We start from the raw sequence: 27,076 nt of genomic DNA on the forward strand, positions 1-27,076 counted from the left end.
TACAACAGCATGGCATTTAAACATAGCTATTAGCTTCTTGTTTTACATTTACAATACAGATAAAAACGATGAAAAGCTTTAAATCTACTCCAACTTGGCAAATACAATGACTGTAATTTCTGATTTGCATGGACCTCAGGAATCATTTTATATCTTTCCATGACAAGAAAAAGAAAATGTAACTTCCTGCTAGTAGACTAAGGTTTCATATCCAAACCACACAATAATGACCTTAACAAAGTATACCACAGAAAAATAATAAAATAATATAATAATACAATATAATACACAAAATTTAAATCATTCATGAGAATTTCTTTTAACCATCTCAGTGATTCAAACGACTGGGTAACTAGTCCTGCTTTACAAGATCTACTTCCTGAATGACATCATCCTCGCCTCCCATACAGTGAGACAGCTTTACTCACTGGATCATGTGATTAACCCACACACACACACACACACACACACACACAGGCTGTGGTTATGCACTTATCACACCTCTTGATGACATCATAAGGCTACTTATGCATAAACCCATTGACTACACCTGCTTCACAAATACTACATCAGTTATGAAAAGAAAATGAGGTAGTTTTCATCCCATTTTCATATAATGTTTCAGATAGGATATTTCCTGTATTATATTCATATCCGTCGTAAATCTAAATGCTTACGATACTCAAAACAAATCTGTGCAGAATAAATAAAGTTTCACAGCATGACCTACAGCTTTATGTTGCAGTGCAACGTTTTACGATGGTAAATACAAAGTGTCACAATTGTACTGCCAAAGTCGAAAACGGAGGCTTAGAACTATTACGACTGTCACATATAACAAGCCTAATGATCAAAGCATAGAACTGTCATGCAATGCAAACAGAACAATCTGGAATTTCTACTTTAAGGATAGTAAAGCGTGGCTCAAAAAGTCTCACTGAATGTTTAAAACGCAGCAATCACACCTGTCAGCTTCAGCTCTCTGATAAACAGTTCACGGTGAACTGTCAACCTATGCCTTGGGGTAACAAAAGGGGATTCTTATAAAGCGTGTTCGTTTACTTACAGCACCTGTCTGGTAGACATCTGTGATCCAGTCGTGAGCAGCTGTTCTGTGTACATTTTGCTGACAGAGACGCAGGTATTTCCAGGTGATACTGAAACAATGACATCATCTCGATCAGCAGACACCTGTTTCCTGAGGAAGCCCCTCCCACCTTCCTGCCTTTTAAATCTTTAAAGGGCCAGCCAGATGCAGTACAGTGAAAACCCGTGTGGCGGCTCATAATAAACATTATCTGTTTGGACAGACCCTGAAAGGCAAATTGACTGTCATGTGAGCCAATGCCAACAATGTGTTTTAGACAAATATGATCTCATTTAGCAAATATGGCCTATTACATTTAATACAGACAGTGAAGACCAAATAAGTCAGCTAATGTAAAAAGCAATATTGTCTGTTATGTAATGAAAATGTTTTTGTTACATTGCCTATTCAGTATTCATTACAATACATTTTCATAAAAGACTTAAAATTAATTTGTATAAATCGGCTCACACAATCTCAAAATAGATGTTACATAAAACATGTTTTTTATTGAAGCTTATTACTATGACACTTGCTTGCTTAAGATCAAACCCAACCTACCCAAAATGTCACTAAGTATTAGCAACTGAAAGGACAATCACAGCATCATAAACAATGAATGCCATATGGGACATATTTGGCAATAATCCTCTTTGCCATAATATAGTTGTGTTATTGCTTGGATGGACAATGAAAGGGTGCATGGTCTTATTTCATGACCAATTAGTCCTGAAAGTCTGTTATTAAAGCTAAGCTTTTCTCTGAGCTCTACCAATTAGACATTATTAAAAGCAAAGCATTCACCCATTAAGAGCCTGTCACCTGTAATCTCAATCTGACAGATTAAGATATTGCACCATAAAACCTCAAAATATATTATAAATGGAGATTTGAGAATTTTAATCAAAGAGCCAAATCCATTCAGACAACAGATTTTTTCTGGATTAAACCAACAAATGAATTAATTCATAAAGAAACATTTTAGCTACAGATTCTTCCCACATTTAGTAATTAATAAATTAACTTCTATCTCTCTTAATTGATTAAACTTAAATATGATAAAAAAATTAGTTGTGGTTAAACAGAATAGCCAACAATTATTGCTGGAATACAACTTCAAATCCAACCTCCATTCAATAATTATTATCATGGCTGACCTATTTACATTGTCACTGTGTGACAAAAGTGGCCGTTGGGGGTCAGCGTGGTTTTGGGGGTTATTTTAGGATGGCTCAACAGCATCGGTCAATACGCACTCTGTCTCTCCTCGGGTGGTCGCCTGGCCGGTAGTAAACACGTAGTATCACTGGCCGGAGTGGCCGCATGCATGTCACCATTCACAAATGCGTATTCTGCTCCCATGGAAATTCAGAGGGAGGTTAAAAATACTCTGGTGTTCCAAATGGGTGCGTTTCTCAGATTTTCTCTCTTTCAGCACCTTTCTGAGCTTGAACTTGGCCGCTGATGTGTCTTTTCTTCTATATAATCTATAAACACTGTGAGCTCAACCATGAAATTATTATGACAGAGATAAGAATGTGGATATTGTGTTTTTCATTTAAAGCCAGATGTCTGGTTCAAATTTTTTTAGCTTCTATTCTGTTCTCTTTTTATATGAGGAAGGAGCTGATACTGCAGTACTTTTACATTTTAAGTCTTTAAAAGCCTCTAGTTTTTTTGGAAATAGGTTAGTTAGTCTGTGCATTCAGGGTGTAGACTTTTCATTTACATTTAGTCATTTGGCAGACGCTTTTACCATAATAGAAGCAATTTGTGCAACAAAAGACCAAAAGAACAACATTGTATAGGTGCAGTAAAACTGGTCTCAGTTAGCCTATCGAACTATACGAAGCTACGCTTTTTGTTAGGGGGTTTGATAGGAAATTATAGAAGTAAAAGACTGTACTAATGGGTCAGAAGTTCACAGAAGAGATCTGTTTTTAGCCGATTCTTAAAGACAACTACAGAATCCGCTGATATTGTGGCACAAGGGAGATCGTTCCAGAGTCGTGGATTTTTTCCCTTTGCAGGACGGCACCACAAGACGTTGTTTGATAGCTTTCTTACAGCAGTCTGCAACTCCACGTCTTTGTGCTTTGTAGAAATATCATGGTTTTCAAGGAATGCCTGTGACTCAAGCTTTTTCAATAATACACACAGATACTTAAGTAGAAACAGATGGGAGGGGCATACAGAGAGGGTGGGGGGAGACAAAACACACAGAGTGAGAGAATGCAAGGGACTGAAAAAGTTATAAAAAATCCTATTCAATGAGTCACAGACGCTATCCTTTAACACGGTCAACTTTGTAGTCCCAGAACAAATTCAGTCTGGGATTCTGGAAACCTCATGACGATTGTACCCAGCAATCATCATAACCTTACAAGTTCAGTGACCTATAGGAGGTCATGTCATGATTTAAACACTCTGTGTAATGACCCTCTATGTCAAATACTCTGTCAGCTTCAATTAATGTCCAGTTCGGTGCCCTCAAATCCAATTATTTGTTAAAGCTACTGTGGAACTTCTCTATGGGAATAGCGAAAAGTAATTGGGTTGTTTAAATGGGTTTATGGTAAATCACCCGAAATAACGTCTGTGGTAAACAAAACCTCTAAATATTTTCACGTTAATTATATGACATAAAACACACCAATGACAAAGCGCTTGTGATTTTTTAAAGGCGGTGGTTGCTAACGAGTTACTAAAAGTGACTACTTCCTTTGGCAGGGACGTTAGACATCATCGCACATATAAAGCTCACAAATAATGCAACATGGGCACATATCTCTTAAGAAGTAGATGCAGATTAATTTACGGAGTAATTACTTACCAGCTAACACACTTTTAATAAAGTTTGAAAGTGTTGTCAGAGGCTTGCTGGTGGTACCCATACCCATTGTTGACTGAATCACAAAGAAGACGCGGACCGCTAGCACGCTACAAACGTAGTTTGAGTGGAAGCACAATGGCGCATGACATCTGTACCTTATACGTGTTTCACTACGCACCGCAAACGCACTGCACACGGAGTATGTGTAGACTCGCCGTTAATGTTAGAAAAGAGAGTACAGAGTCTCCGCAACAGTTCTCATGTTTAATGCACGCGTTTCTGTCTTTATGTAGGCTCATCAATGATTTCATCCACTCGTCTCATTCCCCCTGGTTAAAGTCCGATTTCTCTTAAACGTTGTTTATGTTCAAATCACCAATATGAACACACCCCTACCCCATCTTTGACTTTCGTCAGCTCTCGGCCAGACGAATGTCTGTCCTGTGCAACTTACTGTTGATTGGCTACAAGGTTGTTTTGGTACTCGGCCCGACTTTGTCTAAACAAGCATAATTCGGACACCCCGCCTTTCGGTTGATGTTTGAAATGATGCTGGTCTGGGAAAAGTCTCTGTAACAGCTCTTGCGTGTGATAAAAGTTTGCACTTCCGTGTTTACCATACTGCTCTATGTATGGGTAGTGTAATCTAACATTATTGTGCCATCTGCTTATTATTTTTGTTAACATTCCTCTTTCATAGCAAATAGATAAAATCTACTTTGGTGTCAAAACATGGGACATTTACATATTAACTTCATTGAATTAGCCAAGATATGAAACCAAGTGGCATCTGCAAGCAAATTATAGAAGGATATTTTTGGATGTATATTTGTATATTTGTATTAAATTATAAGGGCCTTAAACTTCTCATCATTGGCTCACTGTTCTGTAGGCTAGTATATTTAAATTAAAACAGGGGGGTGTGGGTGAAAAGTACTATAAAGGGAGCTTTAGACCCTTGAAAGCATAAGTGGATCAGACTTTCTTCGTGTTAAAGTGGATCAGTACTCGGTATCGGCCGATACCCTGAGCACAGGTATCAGTATCGGAAAGGGAAAAAGGGTATCGGCACATCTCTACCCGTATCCAACGTTTTTAAATATCTTCTTTTGTGTTCTGCAGAAGAAACAAAGTCATAGAGATTTGAAATGACAAGAGGGCGTCTAAATAATGAAATAATTCCTTTAATAAAGATTTAGAAGCAAAACGGCCATACTTTACAGACAAAACTAAAAACACATAACTATTCTTTGAAAGTTTGTATACTGCCAAAGGCATATATCACAGTTGTTTTGATGAAGAAAAACACCACCGCAAGGAAAAGACCTTGGCTCATATCAAATAAAGACACAGTTTCGATTTGCACATGAATGTCCCCCACTAAGCTCAAATGCTCCTCTACCTTGAGAAGTTTAATAAAAGTGACCCTCCGGGCCTTTCCTGTCCTAAACTTTTAAAAACATGTTGTGAAATATACATGAATCCTATACACCCCCAAACCAATTAGCCTGACTTAAGGCTCTGTCTGCTGATGAATGGGAGCATAGGCCCTCAAGGAGTGACCATCAGTATGTTAATTTATTCATCTCTAAATTTTACATAACAATTAGCAGCCTTCTTTCGCATGCATGCCAGGGCTCTTATTTACTTTTCGCAGAGAAATACCTAAAGGAAGGAAGTAATGCAAAAACATATGTGGATGTTCGGGATGTCGAAATCCTTCATTATCCCTGTAGGAAAACAGAGACGCTGTCACCTTGTTTACATAACAAATCTTGACAAAAAGGACTGACTAATGTTTGTCAATGACCCAACCCATTAAACTCCGAATCATTTTGTGAATGTGAATAATGTTCCGCTTGGAAAGAAAAAACCTGAAAAGTAGTATTGTGGGAACAATGTAAAGTTAATGATTGCTATTAACATTTTATGAGCTTGTCATTTCCCCGGATCAAGATCTCAAAAGCAGCTTTAACCACAGACAATAAAACAATAAAATAAGAATGACCCATTGAGAGACATATACAGAGAGGGAGGTAAAGTCCAACTGCTATAGCTGGAATTGCTCTTTTTTACCATGGTGATAAAGCTTTTTGAATGTTGAATAAGCACCTGAACAGACATACGCCACTCGGTCTCACCTGCACAGTCGCTGAAACGCCAGCAGATGACATTGGAGACTAGAGGACAATCAACTGTATTGAAAAGATGAGAAACCGCTACGTCATTGAAAATGGTGAGACGGAGCATATGGTCGTGTGCTGGCTGAATTAAAACGCAACTGGGCCAGAGCAAAAACACTTGCAAAACGCACAACATCCCAATTTTAATTCATCATCATCATCATAACAGTTTTCACAATTTTCGCTACGCTATATCCCCAGCGAATCAAACAAAGCAATGCATTTGTAATTTACCAGATATCGCATCATCAATTCGTGCATCGACACGGTCGAGGATCAGCCATGTGGTTATGATACAACGTGACGAACTTCTAGATTCGCATCGTTGTGCTCTCCGCGAGCATCAGCTTCGTCAGCACATTACAGCATGTGAGATGTCGAGTCTCCTTTACAATATGCTTGCAATACAACACAGCCCTCGCGAAGAACCTTATTGAAAAAGAAGACGCCACTGTGTAAATGAACACACATCCTTTTTTAGCAGCGACGCATCCCTGTTTGTTTACTAACGTCATTTCTCCAGGATCCCAGCACATGCCTGTGGAAGAGTAGCTGCGTCTTAACTTCACAACTCACAGGACGAAACGCCTCCTCTCGCGTTTGCCATGATGAGAAACCGACACTGCTCGCGTACGTTAAAGATAAATGGTGGTTTCCTTACCTTGCCGCACGCATCCTCTGGTTGAGCGGGGTAAAATCTGATATTTTCTGCCGCTAAACCTTAAACATCCCTCAGCGTCACTGCGTGCTGCAGCCAAGGCAACCAACTCTCGCGATATCTGGAGTCTCAGGTGTTAACGGAGTGCGACAGCGAGACTTGGGATATGGTAGAAATGGCATATTTACTGCTTGGTGAATAGTGTGCGATGTATATAATGTTAAACGAAAAGACATCGAAAAGTAGTATGTGAAATAGAGATCTTTTTATTTGACAGAAAAAGGGTCAAAACAATAGTATGCTACTTAACAGTGTCACCTGTGGTGTGTTATCTGAATTTGAACACACCAGGTGCAAATATAACGTTACTGCAGAAATTGTAGTATGGTTCATTGTATGTTATTCCATACGTAGACCGGTATGTAAATACATGGGCGACAACCAGTGGCGCAAAAAGTGGGTATGCGCTATATGCGGCGCATAGGGGCGCCGCACCATGGGGGGCGCCAACGCGATGGTTTAATAAATGTGAAATAATAAAAGTTATATAAATTTTTCTAAAATTTATATAAGTTATTGTATATATAAAAAGTTATATACATTTAAGATGACTAACAGGCTAGGCGGCACCGGTGCCCTCATAAGATTCCATCATATAATTTATTTAGACATAGAAAGGTAATATCGCGAGTGGGCGGGGCGCCGTGAGTTACGTTAAGGACGCAGTAACGTTGGTGAGTTGTCGTTGAAATTTGAATTTGAAAAAGATGGATAAACCAAAAAAGCTGTCGGGGGCTAAAAATAGAAAAAGAAAGATGGAAAAAGGATATGGCCTGTCAAGGGATGCGACAGCAGCTAAATACGTGGATGGTGAAAGGCAACAGGTAGGATTCAAAATGTGACGTCTATTCTTGCAAAAACAATATTCATGTTAACAGACTAACGTTAGCTAGCGAGCTTGCTGAGCAACCGACCGTCGGAATCACGAATAGATTTGCTACCAAACTTGGAGGCTTGCAAATATAAATATTGATTGGCAAGTGTTTGCTAACTTAATGCAAAATAATGTTGCTGCTGATATCTACATTTATATTTTGGTTAAACCCTATTCTACCAATGCCATGCATGACATATCTCAATTTTATTAAAGTAAAATATGAACTGGTAAATATAAGGTAGCATGCACAATAAATATCTAGAAGCTGGAAAACATTCCTTATGCAATAAGGCTGGTTTATCATGGATTTTATTTTACCACTAGCTTCATGTTAGCTCAGCTGTGCTGTCAGACATACAGGCTACTTTACATCTGCTGGGTGACATGGAAGCTGCAAGGGCCACATTTCTCCTTCTTTAAAGATCTGTGCTATATGTATGTACACTGTATGTGTGTATGTATATATATCAGCACAGACCTTTAAACAGAGAGAGATGTGACCCTGTAATTACTTTTCTATATGTATGTGTGTGTGTCATATTTGTACTTTTTAAAATCCCAAATGTTAATGTAATTTCAACAGCAGCACAACCTTACTGCATAATAGTTGTCTTATCTGATGCCATCCCTAGGCTGATTTAAAAATTGAATTTAGGCTGCTATATTTAACAGCAAAGTTAGGAAGGTCTGACATTAGGTGGAAGTGTAGAGGGAGCTTGATACCAACTTCATACTTGATACCAACAGATTAATTTCTTAATATTATTAATATGGAAAAGGTAGGGGTGTAATGGTTCACAAAATTCAGGGTTCGGTTCGATACGATACACTTGTGTCACGTTTTGGTACGGATCGGTACGTTTTAGATACGGCAAAAAGAAAGAAATGGCAAAGAAATTTCCATGAATACATTTTTATATATTTGTGTCCATATACCATATAATAATGGTAGGCTTACAGTAGCTGTCTGATATACTTTTAAAATAAACCTTTTTTCAAGCCCATACATGATGATGTCCGGCACACTTTTTTATTTAGGGGGGGCGCCAAAACTGTTTCTGCATACCCCCCTAACACTGAGTAGTTGCGCCCCTGGCGACAACACGTTTTCATTGTGTTTTATTCACATGTAAGAACTAAAGCACCTTCTGTTGGTGTTAGTCGCAGTGTCATACAATGCAAATATTTGTATGACCCACTTGCTTCTGTCAAATCAAATTATAGTGACAATAATTCGTTTTTAATTATAAACCCAGATTTGTGTATTTGCTTTAATGTTTGCACTATTCACATATTAATGCGAGATTACACTTTATTTGACAGTATATATGTTATGTTGCGCGTATGTAAATATAATGAATTTAAATAGCTAGAACAATAACAGAATGCAAGGTGTTACATAACTGCATATGCAGTAATGAAGTAATGTTCATGGCTATTACTCACAACTGTAGTGAATCCACCATTTCATTCAAAAGGATGCAGATCGCAAAGTTGAACCTCTTTTTATTGTAAGTCAAGGCAGAGAAAAGCAGTGTGCAAAGCAGTCCATCACTGCTAACTGGAGTTTGCTGTTCGAGGACACATTATGCTCATTTGTTCACCTCAAAAGTGTAACACGCTAAAATAATAAGCAAATCAAAACTTTAGTCAGACATCAAGCAAATCAAAACGTCAGTCTCTTGCTGAACTTCAAATTCCTGAGACATACATGTCTTTGTAAATCTACATTCTGATCTACATTCTAATGCAGATTAAATGTATACATTGATAGAGGTTTGCTATTCACATTTCTTTTGGATTTTTTTCATATAGTGGAAGACATTGATGTGTTGGGTGTATGTGTCTGGTTATGGCGGTGCATGATAATTGGGGCAGGTATAATTCATTGTTTGGGGTTGTTTGAAGGGTGGCAGGTTCACAGGTCATCAGTCTCCCCATCAAATGGTATCCCATCCAGCTCCATGTGAAAGTTGCTTGGTTCAACGCTACCTCCCCAACCAATAGGCGTGCGGTTAAAAGAGGGCCGTGAGCTTACATCATGCTGGTACATCACTGCTTGTTCGGGCTCGTCGGTCGCCACCTCGATGTCTGGGAGCTTGAAGGTCATCAGCTGAGCAGCCTTATCAAAGCCTCCGAAGGGCATTGCACTCCTTTGGACATTGAGAGATTGGTAATGAACAGAGGAACACAATTAAAAATGTAGTCTATAAACATGGAAATAAGAAATGGAAGTGCTGTCAGGCACCTGTTAAAGTTCTTATATTTGCACAGCTCTTTATAAGTACAGGGTCCTGGCATTAGAGGGTTCATTGTGGCTAGAAGATCTTCATTGCCCTTCATAGCCCGTTCCCAAGGCGAAGTGTATGTCTTCATATATTCAGCTCTTTTTTTCGCCTTTTCCTCAGCAGCCTTAGCACGTGTCTCGCCTACAGAGAAATATAAACTGATTGAAAGTTATCAGTCGTGTGCACTGTTCAGAAGTTATAACAAATGATGGAAAACACATAAGTAAAAGCCTGCCATGTAGAGATAAATCAAATAGTTAACAACGCTTTTTGAGTGTGGATGAGCTGTCTCAATCTTGGTTCCTAGTACTCACTCAGTGAGGCATCTCCTGACACACCATCCTTCCACCCTGCTCCTGCTACCCCACCATCACCTCCAGTGAGCCCCCCTGCTAGCAGCCCACCCCGGGCTCCTTTGCCATAGCTTCCTGGTTTAGGAGGAGGCACTGGTGCTTGGCCGGCCCCACCAGCATGGCCAGCCATCTGTCCACCAATCAGGCGGCCACCAACATCCATCATCTGGCCCCCCAGACTGGGCACAAACTTCTGGAGGTTATCCTATACACAGAAATGAGTAAATAAGGATAAAGGTCAAGAAAACCGGTGGAGTTTTCAGAAGCAAGAATTAAATCAGATTCACAGAATTAGATTCAGTATTTAGGAATAAATGTACCGGGTAAAGATGTGCTAGCTGAGAATAAACACACAGAAGGTTATTGATAAATGGCTCTTACAGGTAGTATTCTTACCATGGATTCACTAGAGAAGAGATCAGGGTTATTTTCATAGATAAACCTCGCCACACGAATCTGCCTCATCTTGAACATCTTTGAGCCCTTGTTCTTCTCGAGCGACAGTTCCTCCAGCATTAAATCCTTGGGTACCTTGATCTTTTTCCCCAGGTCAAATTCTGAGGCCTCAGGTTCTGATTCGTACTCTAGGAACAATGAGTTGCTAATTTGTTATTTAAACGTTTAAATATTAAAGATGCAGTCGTAACTGTTGCCATCATGGTTTGTAAACATTGAAGTTTATACCTTACTACAGTATAAGTCATAACTGACATTTCCTGCTAAATCCAACGTGACACCTCAAATGCTTATAAGCTTATTGTTCGGATTGGGGTAAGGTATGGAGAAAGTTTTGAGCATTGATCCTAGTCTTTCTATTTTTATCCCCAAAAATTGAAATCTTAAATTGATGACTGACTTTCAAACAGTTCAAACTGTCCCATGTTTAATTTTTAGCAATAATAACTTTAACATGTGTAGGCTACTTTTGAAATTTACCAGCATCTGTTCAGCGAGTGAATTTAAAGTACTGATAACTTGATAACAGGACTGTCTCTCACTGAACGCATCTCTCAAACGAATACATCAGCAACAATATCCTGTTTATGAGCTAACTCCTTCATTCTTCCACAACATAGCTTCTTGCTCACATTCAAAAGCAACATCAATTAGCCATCTTTTCCACTGGAGACCCTTGTGCAATTCTCTTTCTATGGGGTATGAGTCCCATGATTATAATGAGGAGGAGGAAGAGATGATTGGAAATCTACAACATTAAAATGTTTTCTTGAGGAGTAATATTTCATCAACAGACACATGAAGCATTGGCTTAGCTGGGTACTGTTGGCATGGTCATGGTCTCAAATCTCTTTAACAACATCTAAGCAGACCCTTTTTTACCTGTCAGATTGATATTAAAAGTTATATATCAAATGTAACAGTTTGTTAGTCTGTTCCGTCTCGGAGCTACATTTTCAGAGCAAATTGCCCGGTATCCATGTTTGTTTGTAAGGTATGACTTCTGTGTCATCAATTTCATTGATCAAGCTGTGGCAGTCTTACCATCCTGGGTAATGTGTGACAGGTCAGTGATGATCTTGGAGAGCTTTTTCCTCTTGTTGGGTGGAGCTGGTTTTCTTAAGAGGGGCATGATTCCGAACTAAGAAAACAAAGACGAGAGGCAGAGTTTGTTTATTTGACCTTGAAAATAATGTTTTAGAGCACAGGAGAGATTGATAAGTCACACAAGTATAAACAAAAGTCATAGGCATGTAGGTTATTTGGGACATATTATCCAATTTATGGTGAAAGCATGCTCTGGAAATGCACTCCCTGAGGGGCCTTTTAAACAAGACCACCGGAATCTCATCGGATGTTTTTTTGTACTGTATGTGGTTAAAGTAAACGTAAACATTTTTTGCAGTAAAGTTCTCAGTCTGTAACATTTCTTGGATTTTTTTATAATGCTCTAGCTTCACTGCAGCTTCTTTAAGACTGTTAATAGCAATCACTGCATTGACTTGACTGTAACTCAATACAGTACAGCTATTTTTAAGCTCTGTTTTGAAGCAAGACCTTTTAGCGCCCAGTCGTGGCATAGATTTTATTGTCAGAAACTCGGGTTCGGTCACAAATGTAAACCCATTAATACATGTACGTGGTTACTTAACTCCCCTGAGATATTGAAATTCTCTCAAACCAAAACGACACCAAGGTTGTCTGGTCAGATGTCTTGTCAGATGTGGGGGGTTCAGTGACCCACCCTGTAAAATATTCACGACCTGCGGTCCACAGGGCTTAAGTTCCCCCAGCTGGACAGTGCAGGCTTTGCACTCCATATAAAATGATCAGCAGGCTCAAGGAGGGGTGGCGAGTGGGCAGTTTTCAGCACATTCCCTCATTCTGGCACCAACACCAAGAGCAAACTGAGCTTTTACATTTCTTTATCCAATCAATGCAAATTAAAATGATCCCAAAGCACTGCACATACTGTCAATGCTTAAACATTTGTTTCGTCGTTATCCTGCCAACAAAGAGGTATTATAGCTGCTCGTGTTTTCCTCTGCGGCATGCAGCTGTTAGTTCAACGTTATTCGCATTTAGTATGATAAAAGAAAAAACATCCCATAATCCACTTACCCGGGCTCTAGTCTCCTTGAGGAAAGTGCTCTCAAAGGTAAAGTGAAAGCAGGGAAATGCTTGTAGGTTATCTCAATCAAAAGTTTACCAATTCCAGGGTACCTTTGACCTGTGGCTGGACCAAGAACCCAGGCAGTGCAAAATCAAGTCAAGACTTGGATGCCTGATCTTTCATGGGGGAGGGAGAGCTGGGGTACGAAGGGGGAGTAAGGGGTGGGGGGCATTTAGTCTGCACAGCACTTTGCTGATAGGAATATCAAGAGATAATATCTGTCTTGCAGATGCATCATTGGCTAAATATAGAGAGAAATAGAAAGTAAGAGAGACTGGGCACGTGGTTATCAAATAGCTTCACAAGGATTTGAGGCTTGTGGTCATAATAGATTTGCGCTCTTCTTTCGTTAATCATCTCCAATTGCAAGAGGATTTTCGCTTTTAAATCCAAATAGTGGGCCCCTTAACTGTGTTAAATTTGTTTTTATGATATTGATTTATGCACTGTGACCCGGGTATCAGTGTTGACCAGGACAATCGATCTATACAGTTCTTAATAGTTTTGGTGTCAATGAGAAAATTTGAACACATTCTCAAACATCTGACACGTGTATTTAACTCTTTAAATGTAGTTTTTGACATTGACCTTATGTAATGTCACATTTGCATTTTCTTGCAATAGATTGTGTTTTTTACTAAAAAAGACCATCCTGCTTCATCCCCATGTTTCTGCTTATTCGGGAAGTATTGTTTCTAGACTGAATATCTGACAACGCTGCTGACATAATTTACCTTACCTGCATTATATGCACATTGTGAACTTGTGAATCTCCACATTTGTCAATTCAGGAAGGATCCACACATAAGTGAAATCTCACCAGATATGTTAAAAAGGGAGAGCTTGAAGCAGCCATAAAAAGTGCCTGAACATTATCAGCCCTAAATATAGGAGAGAGAATGGTGCCCGCTTCAGCTATACTAATGCAAGTGTACAATAACTAATTTCACCACTACTAGATTTTTACAGAGATTCAACAATACATATTTATGTGGGGCAACATATCTGTATATACTATATACAAACATTATTTCTTGGTCTTTGTTTCATGTAAAAGTGGAAGCATGTACAGTTCACATCCAGATCAGCTGAAGGCTTCAGGAATTACAGCTCTTTAATATGAAGCTCCCCCTTTTTCAAGGGACCAAAAGTAATTGGAGAGTTGAATCAAAAGCTGTTGTATTCACAGGTATGGGCCTTTCCTTAAATAATTTCTTCATAAATGAAGCATGTTAAAGAGTTGATTCTATGTGTGGTGTTTGCATTTGGAAGCTGTTGCTGTGAACCCTGTGGTTCCATGCAAGTGAAACGGACCAAAGTTAGATTTCAAAAACACAACAAATTCATCAGAAAGATGCTAGGAACATTAAGAGCGGCCAAATCAACAATTGGGTACATTCTGAGAAAAAAAACACATCGCTGTGCTCAGCAACAAAAAGATTTGGGCATCTATCTGAGATTAAAGTGGTGGGTGATGACATAATCCTCTCCATGATAAATAAAAACATCAATGTTTTTCAAGTTTCACTTGCATGGAGATCTCCCTGAACCCCATGATGTGGGTTCACAGCAACAGCTTCCAAATGCAAAGACCACAAGTTGAATCAACTCCAGACTTTTAACATGCTTCATTTATAAAGAAATTATTTTAGGAAAAGCCCATACCTGTGAATAAAACAACTATTCAATTGGGGAGGGGGAGCTTAATGTTAAAGCGCTGTTATTCCTAAAGCCTTCAGCTGACCTGGATGTGAATACACTCTAAATAAAGCTGAGAGAGTGCACTTTAAGACAATATCCATTATAAAACTGTAACTCTAATACACTTTGATACACAGCTAAAATAACACAAAATGTGCTTCTGTCCTAATATTTGTACTGTATATCAGAGAATGCAGAAACAATAATGGAAACTCTTTGAAATGGTATTGGATACTTTTAAACAGAAATTGCTATTTGAAATGATAGACAGAGCATTTTTTAACTTTTCATGTAAACAACACTTGAAATATTCCAAAACAGTAACCTGAGCAATACTTTGAAATGTGGAACAGAGCCGCCACCATGTGGTGAACAGTTTCCTTCATTACATAAACAGTTTTTTCCCGAAAGTTCTGTTCTGACCCTGATTTTATTTTATAAAAACATCACATCAAACTGCTTTTGTACCTTTATTTAAATCGAGCAACATAAATGAGAGCATGTATGTGACATTTCAGCATTCTTTATTGCTTGATGCCAATGCACCATGTAATGCCATGAGACAGACACAGTTTAAAATGAGAGACACATTTTATTCAAACGTTAAAGGTTAAACTAAATACGGGTATTGCACAGAAAAAATATCATTTACAGACATTAAAAGCACATTTTACAAGGACAAATTGATCAAATGATTTGTACAACAGCTAACATTAAGAGCACTGACCAAAGTACAGCTTAAAATAAAACGTGATGACACAGAAGACAAATAAAACCATGGCTCAGGATTGAAAAAAGACATCTACTCTTTTTTTGGCAACTTCTTATTCAACTTCTAAACTAAAGTTTAAAAAAAGAGAAATATTTTATATGAAACTTTTTCACCTGCCAATACTGCAATCACTACTTTTCTCTTTGAATTTTAAGTACACAGATTTTCTTACCCTTTCATCAATTCCCTAAACTAAGACCTCAGAATTCTTTAAAGACTTCCCTTATATTTCTGAGAGCTTTGGGAAAACATTCAGAAATCTCTACTCCAGAAGTCACCAGTCTATCTCCCTGCATGCAAAAAAATGTGTGTCAGAGAGAGTAATTCCAGTTCCTTCTACAAGCTAAAACAGTGCTACACTTTTCATACATGTCTTCACGTGACAGTCTTTTTTTCAGTTCTCATGTAAACTGCAAGTCCGTCTTTAAGACTCTCCCCAGCACTGTACCTTTCCAACCTACATCACTTGCTGATTTCACCACTCAAATTCTTATAAAATAAAACATGTAACTTAAAAGAATCCCATCTGTTTGATAGATTGGTAGTGGCATATAAACCCATTCAGTCAGAGCACATTTCAATAATTCAGCCTGGTTCCTTGTTTACTTTGCTCCCACAAATAGGCTGTGACCCTCATGCACCTGTTTAGTACAACCTCTGCCAGGAGAGATATCATTTCTCATGAGCCTAAGAAAAGGCTTCCATAGGAAAGAAAAATCCATAATAAGATCTTAATATTTCTTGTTTCTCTTAAACAGAAATGAGTTTAGATAGAAAAGAAACAGAGTCTTAAGGCATCTCCTGATTCTCCACTTAGAAACATGTATCTTTCCACTAGACTTTCATATAAATCTTAATAGTTTCTTAAACTATTAACATTTGAGAATTCTGCTATCAGAGATCTTAAAATGAACTTAAAATTACCTCATTGTTTAAAAAATAAATGACCTGATCTATGCTATTCATATTAATTTAATAGAACTAGATTCATTCTGTGTGTCTACAGTTGTCTCTTATAAATTTTATACTTAGTCTCCCATCTTCAGCTCTCCTTTTTGAGCTCTGTTTCATTCTTGAATGTGCAAAGCAGATCATGGTAAAGGTAAGGTAAACAAAAGGGATGACACTTCATCTTACAGGTTGCCAAGTCAAAACTGGAACTTGTTTACCCTTAGGAAAATATCTAAAAAGCTAAAAAAGTTATCAGTCCAAACCACTGCTATGCGGAGTTGTGCAGTGGTTTTCAGAATGTTGTTTTCAACATGTGACCTAATACACCTTTTAACAGGAGAACATTGTACTGTATAATCTCATTTGTCCAGCAGTTGGTGACCAACTCATTATCTCTGTTCCAGTGACTGCAAAAGTTGAATAGACAATATTAAATGTTATTTACCACAGGTGAGGGTTTACATATTGATAAACATTTCACAGCACATACACTGTATTTTCTGAATTGACATACAAATTTCAAATTGAGAAAACTTTCGAAACAAAACAGAGATTTTAACCAACGTTTTGAAAAGTCAGCTAGTATAATCTGGTGCTATAAAATGGTGCTATATAGCACTTAAAGTGGTTCTTTGCTCGTGATCATAGGGGAAACACTTTTGATGCTATATAGCACCATATCTTGGTGCTTGAGTGGTTCTTTGGGGTGACCGAGGTGCTATATAGCACCGTTTCCGTATGAAGAACCTGTTAAGCCATTGTATGGTTCTTAAGATGTTCTATATAGCACCTCAGTCACCCCAAAGAACCACAAAAGCACCAAGATATATAGCACTAAAATTGGTTCTCCTATGATTACAAGCCAAGAACCACTTTAAGTGCTATATAGCACTATGTTTTGTAACTGTCAGCTGTTCTGTTATGGTTGGGTACAAAATGCAATATGCAGAATGCCACAAATATGAAAATAATGAACTATAATAAAATGCCAAACCATTTGAGAACCACTGATCTAACAAACAAGCAAAAATCAATATAGACTCTAAAAAACAAAGGTGCTCAGAAGGTTCTTAACAGCGATGCCATAGAAGAACCATTTTTGCCAAATAAATCCTTTTGTGAAACAAAGACCAAAGGTCTTTATGGAACCAAAAAGTTTGTCTATGGCATCGAAGAACCTTTTTTAAGAGTGTACTTGGACTACAGCAGCTACAGATAGTGAATATGACAGAATATTTTAATTAATAAGTGACCCACAATTTAATAGTATTTTAATCAATAAGTGACCCACAATTTAATACTGTTTTCTTCAATAATGGACCAAATCAAAACTGTATGAATTGTGGGGAGTGAATCAAGTGTCTGAAATTAGAAAATAATATTTTTACTGAGGCAGGGTGCCAGGCCTCCACACATGGGGCTGAATGCCTACTCGTGTTGCAATAAACCGAGGTTTGGGAACCCGGACTGGAGACTTTAAGGGGTTTGGTGGTAGGAAACTTAATTCAGGGGCGCTCTTGAACTGTTTGGCAGTTTGGAGGCCAGGATAGTTCAGGCTTGACATACTTGACATGGGAACTGGGGGTGAGTACGGCACAGGGTGAGAAACTGGCACAGCTGAAATCTTGGGAAGTTCTGGAAGGCCCAGGGCCCTTGAAGTTGCTGAGGTGGATTGAGGTATGGCTTCAGGTGGACGTGGGGAAGCAGGTGCTGGAGGTGGAGATGCCATGTCAGAGTGAGACAGATGTTCACCGAGTGTGGTCTGTGAACGTGGTACAATCACTGTGGGGTTGAGAGTTGGGGCTGACATTGGGGTGGGAGTTGAAAACCGCTTAATTTCATACACACGTGCCGCATTAATGGGGATCTGCCTGGGCAGGTTAAGAGTGTGCCCCTCCCTCTGTTGCCTCTGGTAGGAGAGGTTTGTAGATTGTGCATTGACTCCAAAACTAAACATTGCTGAGTTAAGCTGGTAAGGCTGCCTTCTCATAAAATCTAAGGCCTTGATACCCTCTTTCTGGGTCCCATAACTTCCCCTACTTCCTTTGGATCTTTCCTCAGACACCTTGGCCCCTCCACGCTGGACCCCAACAGGACACGAGGGAGACAGCAGAGGGTTGTAACCTATGGGTGGAGGAGCTCGAACGTTTGGAGAATACTTCCATTGGGATTGGCCTGAAGAGGGCTCAAGTGGATTGATCAGGTCCATGACTGATTGAGATTGGTGCTGTCGTAGAGTTTGCTGTAAATGTTGCTGTGGAGGTGGAGAATCCACAACAAACAAATCCATACGACTCTGTCTACGAGCAAACAGCTCTGCACCTTTTCCTTCAGCCTGAGGAATCTGTGACATTTCTGTGATGATACGTGGTTTAGGAGCCACAGGTGGTGGGACCCTTGTCCTGCTGTCATCTGTGTTTTGGGGAACAGGTTCATAATACCCACAGGTTTCAGGTTCATAATACCCATGTCTGGGTCGTTCATCGAAGTTCTGCACCATAGACAAAAGCTCAGGATTTGGGGAGTTCTTCTTGCAGTCAGGTACCTTAAACATGGGCTTGTACGAGCTACGGCGACGGGCCTCTTGGAGAATACCTGTGCGGCCGCCAGTAGCTGTGGTTTTGTCGCGATACACAACAGGAGATACCGGGGTCACAGGGATGCAAGGGGTGACTGGATCTGCAGGAGGAATTGTAGAAGAGACCTGGGGTGGTCTGGATCTGGGTTGAGGAGGCAGGAGGGGAACCACCGAGGTTACAGTAGTGTCAATATGGATTGGGTGACCAGCAGCTGTTTGTGTTTCTAAAGAATAGGAAGGCTCTTTGGTTTGAACCATGGGAGAAGGCACTGATGCAACCTGGATGTTTTCCACTGAGGAGAAGTAGTGAGCAGGCTGAGAATATGATTCCACAGATGCATTTGGAGGGGCAGTAGGTTTGCCAGGTATTAAAGGCTGTGTGGGTATCATTACCGTACTTTGCGGAAATGCATCAGCACTTTGGCTTCCTGTAAGCTGGGTAGGGAAGGATGCAGAAGTGACACCCATAGTACACTCCTCGGATGCTGTTGAGAATGGAGGTGCCATCACAGCCACTGAAACCGGTCTAGGTTTCTTCTTACTGACTGAAGGTCGAAAGACAACAGGAGCAGTAGATGCCCGGTGGGTAATGCAGCCTGGGGCAAAAGGTCTGGCAGTTCGGTTTAACACAGAGCTGGGAGGCAGTTCTGGTAGAGGAGTAGGAGATGGAAGCGTCACGGTTTTATGTGTCATTATTGAGAGATTAGTTATAGGTACCACAGGAGCTGGCACCGGAGCTAGTATTATTGTATTTGAAGTATCTTCGGGGATAGTCGGTGTGGCTTGAGGTGTACCGATGTTTACTTGCATTTCTGTTAGTGTGACCTCCTCGTGCGATTTTGAAGGTTTGGCAGGTTTTGAAGCAACTGGTGGCGGCTGGCAATTAGGTTTTGTCATTAGGTCTGGAGGCAGTTGATGTTGTGCCTTGTAAGTGCTTTGTATGTGTTCCTGGACACCTTCCATTTTTTTAGCATGTTCCTCAGCCCTCTTCCTTTGCTGCTCAAACAACTGCGCTCCCTTTCCAGATGTGTCACTCAGACCTGGACTGAGAGCACCCCCACCCTCTCCTTCCAATCCTCTGTATGCTGATCTTTTCTCTAACATGTCTAGGTAGTCACTGTCCCAAGTGGGATCAGGTGCTGCAGAAAAGCCCTCCTCGTCAAAGTCTGATTCGCTGCCGAGAAATGTGCCATCCTCATCTTGAGAGCTCTGTCTCATATCCTCATCAACACTTCCAAAGCTGGTCAGGGTGTATTTCTTGGAGCGCTGACGGCGCTTTTTGAACATCAAAACACCCTTTGAATGAGGGTTTGGTGCATCTGTCAGTAGAGAGGCAATGGTGCGGCATTTGGACCGAGCCTCTTTCACCTGTTTATCCGTGACTGTCTCTCCACGGTTCAATTCTGCATAGTAGGAGATAAAAGAGTTAAAAGAGCATTTGAATGAAATTACATGTTGAATGACAGTATTGTTCAGTATAGCTTTCTATGGACTATTTTGTTGGAACTTTATTGTTTTACTTTATATGCATAGTCTTGGTTACTTGGTTATTATGAGACATTTCAGTTATCTTTTCTAATAATTTTTAAGTAACATTTAAGTAATAATTCACTCAAAAACTAATAGCTTTTATTCAACCTAATGTCATTTCAAAACTGCAGAACATAAAAGATGATATTTTGAAGAATGTTGGTAGACATTTCTTAAAAGTATCTTCTTTTGTGTTCCACAGCAGGTGGTCAAACAAGTTTGAAATGGCTTGAGCGTTGATAAATTATAAAATATTTCTTTTTGGATTAACCTTATTAAATATGGTTCATCCAAAAATAAATATTTCCATAATTTGTCAATTGTCTCATTACACCTGCATTATTGTGCAAAAGGCGGTGTGTGAGGAGCTGCATATTTTTTATCTGTCTGTCATACTGATAAGATTATACATGAATATGGTAATTAAAAGAAAGATTATAACAATTTTAATGCAAAGATGATTTGTGTATAGGGACATGTTTAATTTGCTGGTGTTTGATTGTGGTCCTTGAGATCCTGAAAAGTTCAGAGTGCACTTGAGAGTTGTCTATAGATTTATGACTGTTTATTTATTCTGCTGCTTGAAATGACACTGACTGAAATAGCTGTGGCTTTAAAGACGCATGGACACTTTATATAAACAGTGCTCAGGTCTTGCAGCTCACTATGTATTAGATAACACAGGGCTTTACTTTAAGATGTAATACCAATAGAAGTCACCGCTTCAGTTGTAAAAATGTATTTAAAGTTGTCATTTATCAAATCGGTTTTCCAACTGTAAAATTATTTTGATTAAATAGAGGCACTAGTGCAACAAATTCAATAACTGTTGAATCTTGTTTTCAGTAGATGAATGAGTAGTAATAATTATACACATTTTTGTTTTTATTCCTACAGTAATTTAATACAAGCGTATTTAATATTCCCATATTAAATAACTAATCCCATCATAAAACACAGATGTCAATGTGGTGTTTACCACCTGATCTGGGATCAACAATCACACATTCCCCAGCAGCCCTCCACGATCAATGTCACACCTCTAAGATCCTGTTAACTTTATTACAAACCGATCAGCACTGACGCTGCCGTTACGAATGTCAAACACGTGTAACGTTCCATGTCTGGTATGCTATATGTAACATTTGATCTAGACTAACATGCCTAGTAAAGTATGATAATTTGTGACTTGCATTGATGGCTTTCAAGTGACACCAAATTCCAACTCACTCATGTGTGAAACAATAACAAAATACTCTGCATATTAACAACAGAGAACAGCTGATGATCTGGAGTGGTGTACTGGTGGAGGTAGAGATGTGGAGAGAACACAGCGAGCCTGTGAGGAACACTGACACCTGATATGAGCCAGCAGCTGGAGATGCTTATGCCAGCTCATATACAGCAGTACTCAGTTTATCAACCTTCTGAGCCTCAGGACAAATTTAGAATGTGGTGTTGGCTAAAAGACTCAACACTCCTCTCTTCACAAGGTTACATGGAAGACTATTATTCTAACTGTTACCTGTGACTATGTTAGGCTGTCACTCACAAAGTTAATACAGATCTTCGCGACTATTTGAAGCTGGTATACTCACTTGCTTGTTTTGCTTTATCCATGTATGTTAAGGTGAGTTCCTCATCCACCGGATTGTCAACTGGTCCGACCATGGGCACCAACTGAGCACGAGAGCTTAACATCAGAGCTTCTTTGGCTCTCTCCTGAGACACAAGTGGAACATTTGTGGTCTCCTGGAATCCACTATCCTCCTCCATTAGACCTTCTTGTGGGTTCTGGTCATCCGCACTTATGGATGAAGTCTCGGTGGATGTCTGTGAGGACCAGACTCCAGACAAAGGGGCCTGGTAAATCACTTCTTTGCGGGCTACGCCACGAAAATCATCTCCCCTCTCATTAGGCCCCAGAAGATGGTACACTTGGGCGTCCGATGCACTGTCATAGCCGCTCATCTCTGAAGTCTCTGCTCCTTCTGGTGAGGCTCGACCCGTCTTGCCGGGAGAATTGCTGGGACTGCGTCGTTTTGACTTGCGCTGCCTCTCATGGGCTGCCACGTCCGCATCGCTATCTGTTTCACCATAGTAAGCTTCACTTCCTGGAGGGGAGGTCAAGCCGCTGCGGATAGTGGGGGACATCAGGGACCCTGGGTGGATCTGTCGGACGCTGGGCTGGTAAGATCTGGAGCTGGATGGGGACATGGCCCTAAGGGCAGCACGGTACTCTTTATCAATGCGGGGAGAGGGAGCTCGAGCAACCAGAACCACCGACTGAAAGCCAGCCGGTGCCCTGATAGACATATAAGAGAGTAAAACAGCACAAGGGTGGTGTGAAACAGTTGCTCACAGCAGCCCGAGCTTGGAGGTCTAACTACAATTATAATATGTGACTTTCAGCTCCCTTTTTATCAAACACACCATACAAATGAATCATTGCAAAGGGATGAGATGGTTTACCTCTTAACCCGGATGTGTAGCGTTCCTGGCATGCTGTCAATTAGGTTCATGGCCTGGGCATGTGACAAACTCCCACAGGAATTGTCATTGATGGAGACCAGTTCATCTCCCTCACGCAGTCCAGCTCTACATGCTTTGCTTCGCTTTCTCACCTACGGGAGTAATGTACAAGATGTTACTGCAAAAGAAAACAGGAAGCCATCTTAACAAATGTTTTCTAAAACAAAAATACAAAGTTGATAAAGCGGTTCGGCTGATCTCAAATGGACCAACAAACAGCATTGGTCACATATTATGTACGGCAGCGGTTTAAATTATGTACAATGTCTAACATAAAATCAATACTTACTCAGAGCATATCAGAAGGCTGACAAAGATAGGGAACAGATGCAGCCCACATGCCAGTACTTGAGATATTTTTCTTTTTTTTTTTGCAATGGCTTCCAGGTAGATTATCACTACAACCCTATGTCTGGCATATTACCCAGCACACTTGGAGGTTAAATACCAGCTCTCATTTCAGTTTTTTTAATACTCATATTGTTGATTGAACAATTTTCTTTTTACATTAATGTGTAGAAAATTGTTATTCTTAACTGAACACAGCTCTGTGTTATTACAACACATTTTGTGTTACTTTCAAGAAAAGTTGTGTTAAAAACAATACTATGTGTGTTAATACATAATGTGTTAAATAACACAAAACAATGTTAAAATTTAACACATTCATTTGAAGAGTGTAGCAGATCGGTTTTGTGTGTTAACAGTTTCTGGGTAAACTTTCAATTCGGTGTCTGTGACAATCACATGAACTCTTTTGAAACATGAGCACTCACTCTATGAATTGATGTGTGGTTGAAAAATTATGCTAAAGAACAGTAAGAGTATTACAAAATTGGACAATACTACTTGAACCTTATTCCATGTATTCTGAAGTCATATTGTTAGTTTGCCAAATTGACCAATATTCAAATAGATATTCAATATTTGATATTCTACACTAATAACATTAAATATATCATTTCTGTCTTTGTTCCCCAGTGTTTGACTTGATCATTATGTCTCTGGAGTCAAATAAATGGATCCATATGATTCATGATCAAATCATTCATGCTATTTTTTTGTGAACCGGTTCAACTGATTCATTGAAAAGATCTGACTCTGTGACTAATTTGATGACTTTACGAATCACTCAATTGCCTTTAAATGGAGCACTCACACGATAACATGTATGCCCTCAAACAAATGTAGAACAATATCTGCAATTAAATTATAATAAACTATTATCTACAAAATTCCTCACATACACATCAAAAGAATGCTACTTGTCACTAGCTAAAGAGCTTATCATGAACTACAACAGTTGGAAATGAATTATCCGATAGCTTTCACATTTAACCCCTAGGATTTCAGGCGGTATCTGAAAGTTCAAAGCTCGAAGTCATTTAGCTTTTTTGGTACAGGATCAATTGCACACCACACTGTGAAGGGGCCTGTGCTGGTGTCTGTTACAGCTTAAGGATTAAGTTTAGAACTATGAGCCATAAACTAACATCACAGGCATTTTCATCATATTAAAGTTTCCATTTTTCAGTAAACTAGCTATTCTGTTCATTGCAATCATACCTTGGCAACCTGCAAAGGCTTCTCGTGCTCTAATCCTCCCTGAAGTCTGAAGCCCCATGGTGCTCCTCCGGAGAGGCTGATGATGACCTCTTCAGCCACCATGATGGGATCTGTGCTTCTGCTTCGGGTTAGTTTGTTGGCCTGAGGAGGCCCTCAGTACAAACGCTCCATATTTTTACAGGGCTCCCTCAAAGAAGAGGACTGCAATGATTTGTTTCGAAGGTTCTTCTTGGTGCCCACCTGAGTTGAGTCGCACACGAATACATGCGGATCCCTCCCACACCCTGAACGCAGCAATAAAGGAAGTTAAAATAGAGAGGGAAAGAGTGTCCCTGGGCAGTGGAATTGTGTGTTGGATGAAGGCAGGACCTAGTTTCACACAGCTGTGCTGTCACTCATAGAGCTGGCTGAAGCAAGGGGACGTGCACTGCTTATGTAAAAATAGACATTTGCCTTCCTTCCTAATGATGGGGAGGGCTGAGCAGTCGAACATTTGAAAGCAAGAGTTCAAAGAGACTTATGCGTTTGGTGCTTTCTATATGTATGATATTTTACAACTGTAACATGCAAAGAGACACTTTTTTTTAACCTAAACTATACACAGTTCTGATGAAACAATCTGTGGACATTATCAAAAGCATTCCGAGCAGGAGAGTAAAGACACCTCTGTTTCAATGATTGTTTATTAAATACTTTGAAATGTTTCAATAATAACAAAGCTATGATGGTTTAACAACATTCAAACAAACACTTGATAGATTTAAATTCATAGTTTTATTAATTGTATGGTCATGCAAAAAATCCAGCATCCAATTAAACCTCAAGAGTATAGTCATATGTAGTCCCCTCTTATATGGTTACAATGCAAAAAGTTGTCAAGTATTGGGAAACATACCAAGCTAAAGCTGTGTTCATCTCTTTTTGTCTTTTTCTTTACAAAAAGATTTCATTTTAGCACTGGAAACCATATTTCAGAGCCACATTTCATTTACCTTGAAGATGCAGGTAACATACATAGATTTCAATTTTAGGTAAACACATACAGTGAAAAATATTACCAGAAAGTTACACATGCATATTTTCCGCCTGTTGAACTGCATATATGGTTTGGTTGTAAGAGAGGGTTTAACCAGTTATTTAGTTTGCGTGTCCACCTAACAGTCACAAGAACTGCAGTCTCCATCTGAATATATCTCCTCTCTTGACTGTTTGTTTTATTTGTTAACTACACAACAATCTGGACACTTTCACTTCTCAGAGAACACACTATGACTAAAGGAAGGATCATAGTCATTGGTTATGCAGCACAGACGGGACACAAAACTGCAGCAGGGGGAGACAGAGAGCACAGTTTGTTGACACTGCAGATGGTAAACGCACAAGATGCCTTAGGGCAGGAGATCGTTTTTTAAACAGAGTTATCGTTTGGTGCCCAACTTCAAAAAAGAATGTCATAAGCGATGTCTTAGCACAGAGTGGGAGGGGTGAACAGCAAAGCCCCCTCAGGCATCACAAATCACATAAGACCCTACGCAATAACACAGTCAAGAACAGTGCGCCAATGCAAGACAGTCACACAGATTCACACACGGAAACTTTAAAGGGAACACAATGTGTCTGTGTGCTTAAACACATCCAAATCAGCATCATATATGACATTTAACAACATGTTGACTTTGAGATCAGACAGAGTTCTTTGAGAGTCGTGTTTGTGTGTGACCGTGTACCGAGTGTTTGTTGAGTGTGGGATTAAAAGGAAGCCTCCCAGATTAGCCAAGCGCTCGATTCATCCCTCATAAATATTTACAGATTATACGGAGGAAAAATATAACAAAAAAAGATGCAACAAATCCATGACAAACACCAACATTCAGAACAGACTCTGCCAAAAAATGGACCACAAACAACTCCTGAAACTGCATTCAGAATGTCATTTTCATTCAATATCCTGCCTGTACACTAGAAGGCCAAGTGACCACCGTCTAACCAAACCATAATCACTTCAACTCACCATGTGTCATGAAAACTGCAACAACGTAAACATCAAATATAAGTCTGCATACGCTCGTGGAGGGGAAATGTGACAGTTTGGAGTGTTGGATCTCTATGGATGGATTTCATAACCTGAAGTTGCAAAGCAGTCCACATATAAAGTGAACAGAACAGCATTAAGCTTATGTGCAAAACAGTACAGGCCATTTCATTTATTTGCTTTTTGACATGCCTAGAAACTACAAAAAGATATGCACAGCAGCTGGAAGCCTAAAGGGTGAGTATTTTTGATATGGTATGTAAGTGGTGCCAGAAAACTGATTTAAAGAGAAACTTCAGGTTTGGACAGCTGGGAGGTTTTGGGTGCAAACACACAGGAAGGCAAAAAAACCAAACCAACTACTCAAGAGAACAACAAGCATATCAAGCCCAAGAAAGACATTTACACAAATTCAACGTTCAACTCGCACATCTCCCCTCCCCATT

General features: G+C 39.5%; 2 protein-coding genes across 2 annotated transcripts; both read right to left on the reverse strand.

Annotated features, from left to right (window-relative positions):
* Window positions 1-8,598: 8,598 nt before the first annotated feature.
* On the reverse strand, window positions 8,599-13,188 carry myoz1a (myozenin 1a). Its single transcript, XM_079472856.1, has 6 exons — window positions 12,917-13,188; window positions 11,840-11,936; window positions 10,736-10,923; window positions 10,301-10,544; window positions 9,947-10,127; window positions 8,599-9,851 (listed from the first exon to the last, which is right to left on the reverse strand). The coding sequence occupies exons 2-6, from the start codon at window positions 11,925-11,927 to the stop codon at window positions 9,617-9,619; spliced, it is 936 nt and encodes a 311-aa protein (XP_079328982.1). The 5' UTR covers window positions 11,928-11,936; window positions 12,917-13,188; the 3' UTR covers window positions 8,599-9,616.
* A 2,062-nt stretch (window positions 13,189-15,250) lies between these two features.
* Window positions 15,251-24,700, reverse strand: synpo2la (synaptopodin 2-like a; the record flags this gene model as incomplete). Its single annotated transcript, XM_079473077.1, has 4 exons — window positions 15,251-20,373; window positions 22,099-22,805; window positions 22,973-23,124; window positions 24,599-24,700. 4 exons carry the CDS (start codon window positions 24,698-24,700, stop codon window positions 17,777-17,779), a joined length of 3,558 nt encoding a protein of 1,185 aa, XP_079329203.1. The 3' UTR covers window positions 15,251-17,776.
* Between the last annotated feature and the right edge of the window lie 2,376 nt (window positions 24,701-27,076).

The sequence above is a fragment of the Barbatula barbatula genome (genome assembly GCF_947034865.1).
Source record: "Barbatula barbatula genome assembly, chromosome: 14".
Taxonomy (NCBI): domain Eukaryota; kingdom Metazoa; phylum Chordata; class Actinopteri; order Cypriniformes; family Nemacheilidae; genus Barbatula; species Barbatula barbatula.

What these genes read in the sequence shown, in the direction of transcription:
- myoz1a (XM_079472856.1), bottom strand. Translation starts at nt 11,927, where the DNA reads ATGCCCCTCTTAAGAAAACCAGCTCCACCCAACAAGAGGAAAAAGCTC. An exon ending in GTCACACATTACCCAGGATG is followed by an intron (nt 10,924 to 11,839) that starts GTAAGACTGCCA and finishes CATTGTTCCTAG; the next exon opens with AGTACGAATCAGAACCTGAG. An exon ending in AAATATAAGAACTTTAACAG is followed by an intron (nt 9,852 to 9,946) that starts GTGCCTGACAGC and finishes CAATGTCCAAAG; the next exon opens with GAGTGCAATGCCCTTCGGAG.